Raw genomic sequence first — 5648 nt, 5'->3', positions numbered from 1 at the left:
CTCCTCGCGATTCATCCATGCATAACGTTGGTACATCTTGTGATGAATTGCTTTCCTTGCCTTGTTGCTCTAACGATGAAGCTTATACTTCCTCTAGTGTTTGTGTTGAGACTAACCATGTAGAGGAAATCAAAGAGCTCAAGGCCCAAGTCACTTCTTTGAAGAAAGACTTGGAAAAGAGTCATGAAGGGAAATTTACACCCAAGTCAAACTGCGCCAGCCTAGAGGCTAAAAAGGAAGACGTCATGTATGCTACCATGCATAACTTCCATGGCCCAATCATCTAGACAATGGAATACAGATACCACGGCAGCAATGAATTCATGTCGCTCCACACATCCTAGTACTGAATTTCCTCACACTTGATAGTGCTACAAGCAAGCAAACATGGAAATACAAGTAGTAGTATTGGTTGTCTAGTGAATGGGATACAGGATTCTCCTCAAATAAAATAGACAAGGTTTTCTTCTTCTTTTTCTAGTTAATGACAAGCAGTCATCAATCAAGCAAGCAACATCACATTGGTACAACAGCTAGCATCGTTCAGCATATAACACCTACTAATTTTATTTTATTTGTTTGCATCGAGTCATCACCTACTAGATGGGATGGAAATGCATCTTCTGTATTAGTTGTGGAGCATGCGTGTATTATTGGCAACGAAAGCACTGGTATTTTTCATCAGCGCAAGGCGAGGCGAAGAGCAGCTCCTCGCTACGTGCACAAGAGCTTGAAGATCCTCCTGCCCCACATCCACTTCAGCAGGATCTTCATGTGGGTCTTGTTGTTCAGGCTGTTGATCGCAGCATCCTGTTGCCATGGTCAGATATTTTTCATCAGCGCAAAGCATATAAGCACTGGTATTACATGATCCCCAAATCATAAGGTCTTGATTAGATATAAACAGTAGTATTGAATGTTAGATATAAAAAGTAGTATTGCATGAGCTCATTTTTTTGCAAGGACAAGCATGTCCTAAACCGCCACGGCGCCACTGTGAGATCGTTCAAATACTAGATGCCAGAAAGTAAGAATGGATAAAATAGAACATGAATGTTCTCAAGTGCCATGATTTGAGCAAGCAGGTAGTCAGACTAACTGCATGTCCAGAACAGATTCAGACTAACTGCATATCCAGAAGGACGGGCCATTCCCAAGCATTTCAAGACACCAACAGAAACTTGGATGCTATCTATCCATACTAGTATAGAATGATACGAGGCCAGTAGAAACTGTTTGCTACCGACAAGCTCACCAAGGTGCACAGTTGTTCAAAAAGGAAGCACATTTGACTAAAGTACCATATTTCAGAGTTTGTAATAGCATCATGAACAGCAGCTGTAAATTACTAAATGTTACCATACTGAATGCTATCTAGAAAGATAGATACGATGCAGGCGGTGTCCATTACCGACGATCTTGCCGAGGTGCATGGAGATGGAGTTGAGCTGGGCCTTGTTCTCGTAGAGGTGGTTGACCGCCTTCCTGGACTGCACCAGCTCCTTGGCCAGCGCCTCCAGGAACAAGCATCACCAGCAGAGGAAACCAAATCAGTAAATTAGCCCAAATCGATCCATGGCGCGAAGTATACATGTAGGTAGGTACCTTGGCGGCGGCCCGGATGGCCTTCTCCACCTTCTTCTCCTCCTTCTGCACGTCTGCGCACCGGCCCCAAAACCAAATATCAGCAACCAGTTGAAGGCCTAGAGCCCTAGATTGGATCGAATCGGGGAGGGAGGGGAGGGGAACCTCGGATCTGGCGCTCGATGTTGCGGCCCTCGTTGCAGAGGCGGCGCTGCCACTCGCGCAGCTGCTGCTGTGGTGTCAGCTTCGTCTTCAGGAGGCTCTTCACCACCTCCATCGGCGCTCCGCTCCGATCCGCGCGGTGGCGGCGGCGGGTGGTGGTGCTCCGGTGGGATCGATCGGAGGTCGAAGCAGTGGGGAAGGAGGAGAAGGAGTTGCTGCTGTGTGCGGAAGTGGAAGTGGAAGCCCCTGGCCTGGTCGAGGAGGCTATGTGCGGAGGCGTGGTGGACGCCGACGCGGAGGAAGTTGGAGAGGAGCGCGGGCGGGAGCAGCAGGTCGAGGAGGACGATGAGGAGCCCGATGAGGAGCAGGTCGGGGCGGCGGCGCGTCGAGATCCAGAGGGAGGGAGTGGGGGCGGCGGCGCGTCGAGATCCAGAGGGAGGGAGTGGGGTTGGGGGCGGCGGCGGTGGATCCAGAAGGAGGAGTGGTGTGCGGCGGCGGTGGATCCAGAAGGAGGAGTGGTGTGCGGCGGCGGTGGATCCAGAGGGAGGGAGAGGGTGAGAGCGTTAGGGTTCGCTGCGCGTGGAGAGAGAGGAGTGGTGTGCGTTGGGTTTTTTTAGGGGTAGCTCGTGGTGGGTGGGTGAGAGGGTGAGCTGCGGGCCGTTGGATCCGGGAGCATCCGACGGTGATTTATCCGCGATCCGCGTGAGAGACCCCTGGACCAATCAGAACGCAGTATACAGATATGATATTTTGACCATTTAAATTGGTCGTAATCGACTAAAAGTAAGGTGCTAAATCATGTTAGCTATTTTATTATGACCTGAAAAATTGAAAAAAAAACTTCTCATTGTGTCAGCAAATTTGACTAGAGTTTTAAGGAATAATCACAAATTGAAATAAGACAAATATTTTTTTTTAAGTTATGAGAAATGAGTTCTTTTAAATCATTTTTTATTTTTCGAGTGTCCAAAATGAGTTCTTTTGTGAAGGACCTATAATATATTTGTTGCAAAATTGGACCATATCAATTTTCTAAAATACTAGGACATATTTAATGCATAATTGACCAAATGGTTGGGTGTCAAAAGATTCGATCCACCTCTGGTGAAAAAGACAAATTTCCGCCGATTCGGTAGGAAGCGGGTCAAATTTGAACTGCAGCTGCCTCATAGTTTGCTCTTTATTTTTTCCAAAAATCATTTCTAGGTACATAAGTATCTATTTAATCATAGAAACACCAAAAAATCCAAGATTCAACCACTAGCTAGGAACGGTCAAGCCCGCCGTTTTGACCGCATTTTGAAACAGGCATAAAAATTCAAAAAAATCAAAAAATTGGAAAACCTTCGCATTGTGCCATTATATGTGGCCAAGTTCCCACGAAAAATAATAAACTTGTAATACGGCAGTTATTTTAAAAAAAGTGTTCTCAGAAACGAGCTATCACGTGTGGAGATCAATGGCTTTCAAGCAAAATGATCAATCTTATAGCCACATTCATGGCATAGTTTGTTTAAATGATCTCATATTGTGCACAAGGGTGCATATTGGAATGGAAAACAATGTTGCCTAAGGAAGTTTTCATTTTCTTTGGACGAAAAAACCATTTTTCATTTTTCGAGTGCCCAAAAGGAGGTTTTTTTGTGAAGGACCTCCCAAATTGTTTTTGCAAAATTGGACCAAATCATTTTTCTAAAATACTAGGCCATATTTAATGCACAATTGATAAAATGGTTGGGTGTAAAAAGTTTAGTTCCACCTCTCGTGAAAAAGACAAATTTTCGCCGATTCAGTTGGAAGCGGGTGAAATTTGAACTGTAGCTGCCTTGTAATTTGCTCTTTATTTTTTCCAAAAATCATTTCTAGGTACATAAGTATCTATTTTATCAGAGAAACACCAAAAAAATTTCAAGAGTCAACCACTAGCTAGGAACGGTCATTCCCGCCATTTTGACCGCATTTTGAAACGGGCATAAAAAATTCAAAAAAAATCAAAAAATTGGAAAACCTTCGCATTGTGTCATTATATGTGGCCAAGTTCCCAGGAAAAATAATAAACTTGTAATACGGCAATTATTTTAAAAAAGTGTTCTCAGAAACGAGCTATCACGTGTGGAGATCAATGGCTTTCAAGCCAAATGATCAATCTTATGGCCGCATTCATGGCATAGTTTGTTTAAATGATCTCATATTGTGCACAAGGGTGCATATTGGAATGGCAAACAATGTTTCCTAAGGAATTTTTCATTTTCTTTGGACGAAAAAACCATTTTCCATTTTTCGAGTGCCCAAAAGGAGGTTTTTTTGTGAAGGACCTCCCAAATAATTGTTGCAAAATTGGACCAAATCATTTTTCTAAAATACTAGGCCATATTTAATGCACAATTGACCAAATGGTTGGGTGTAAAAAGTTTTCATCCACCTCTCGTGAAAAAGACAAATTTCCGCCGATTCAGCTGGAAGCGGGTCAAATTTGAACTGTAGCTGCCTTGTAATTTGCTCTTTATTTTTTCCAAAAATCATTTCTAGGTACATAAGTATCTATTTTATCAGAGAAACACCAAAAAATTCCAAGATTCAACCACTAGCTAGGAACGGTCATTCCCGCCATTTTGACCGCATTTTGAAACGGGCATAAAAAATTCAAAAATAATGGGAAACCTTCGGATTGTGTCATTATATGTGTCCAAGTTCCCAGGAAAAATAACAAACTTGTAATACGGCAATTATTTTAAAAAAGTGTTCTCAGAAACGAGTTATCACGTGTGGAGATCAATGGCTTTCAAGCCAAATGATCAATCTTATGGCCACATTCATGTCGTAGTTTGTTTAAATGATCTCATATTGTGCACAAGGGTGCATCTTGGAATGGCAAACAATGTTGCCTAAGGAAGTTTTTCATTTTCTTTGGACGAAAAAACCATTTTCCATTTCTCGAGTGCCCAAAAGGAGGTTTTTTTGTGAAGGACCTCCCAAATAATTGTTGCAAAATTGGACCAAATCAATTTTCTAAAATACTAGGACATATGTAATGCACCATTGACAAAATGGTTGGGTGTAAAAAGTTTTGATCCACCTCTCGTGAAAAAGACAAATTTCCGCCGATTCAGCTGGAAGCGGGTCAAATTTGAACTACAGCTGCCTCATAGTTTGCTATTTAGTTTTTCTAAAAATCATTTCTAGTTACATAAGTACCTATTTAATCATAAATGCATGGTTTGGTGGCGATACGTCGAGGTTTGGGCGGTGGCCGAGGGCCCCAACTCTAGAGCGCGTAAACTCGCATGCCCGCCGCGTGGTCACCTCGTGACCGTGGCATGCCATGTGTTCTGGGCGGCCTAGGCATGTCTAATGGGTTGGACACTCCCCAGGTAGGTGCTAGGAAGAAAATTACAACATAAGATTCTCACGAGGAGACCGATCGATGCTCAAACATGAATTAGCAGCCAAGTATTTGATTAGCGGTACGGGAAATGTACATGGCTAATGGGCGTGAGTTTTGGCTGAGGATGATCAGTTACTAAGAAGACCGTCTTCACAAATTTTCAGCTCAAAAGGAGGAGCCTAGGTGGTACTTGCTTTGAAAAGTACCACACTGGATATAAATACGAATGTTGAAGCTGGGCTCAAAATAATGAATGGATTGAGCTGGCATTTGGTGGAGGATGGTTATTTGGGCATAGGAAAGCACTGTAGAAAATCGATACTATTTGGACATGCCAAAGTGGTACTTCCTTCACAAAGTGTTGTTCTGAACAGAACAGGAAAATGAATATTGTTGAATTATTTTTGAACTAGGCAAGGAAGGTTTTTTACATATTTGACGAAGATATGACCCAAAGAATGTATGAGATTTTTTTGGGAATTTTGGGAATGACAGAAATATAGGTTGCTTCACAACC

The 5648-nt window shown here is 42.9% G+C and overlaps 1 protein-coding gene across 1 annotated transcript; it reads right to left on the bottom strand.

Annotated features, from left to right (window-relative positions):
- Positions 1–714: 714 nt before the first annotated feature.
- On the bottom strand, positions 715–2204 carry LOC120964501 (vacuolar protein sorting-associated protein 24 homolog 1-like). Its single transcript, XM_040389237.2, has 5 exons — positions 1750–2204; positions 1606–1658; positions 1391–1514; positions 1256–1338; positions 715–810 (listed from the first exon to the last, which is right to left on the bottom strand). The coding sequence occupies exons 1-5, from the start codon at positions 1859–1861 to the stop codon at positions 715–717; spliced, it is 468 nt and encodes a 155-aa protein (XP_040245171.2). The 5' UTR covers positions 1862–2204.
- Positions 2205–5648: the final 3444 nt, after the last annotated feature.

This window comes from Aegilops tauschii, chromosome 5 (assembly GCF_002575655.3).
Source record: "Aegilops tauschii subsp. strangulata cultivar AL8/78 chromosome 5, Aet v6.0, whole genome shotgun sequence".
Lineage (NCBI taxonomy): Eukaryota > Viridiplantae > Streptophyta > Magnoliopsida > Poales > Poaceae > Aegilops > Aegilops tauschii.
This window is presented reverse-complemented; position numbering and strand designations above follow the sequence as displayed.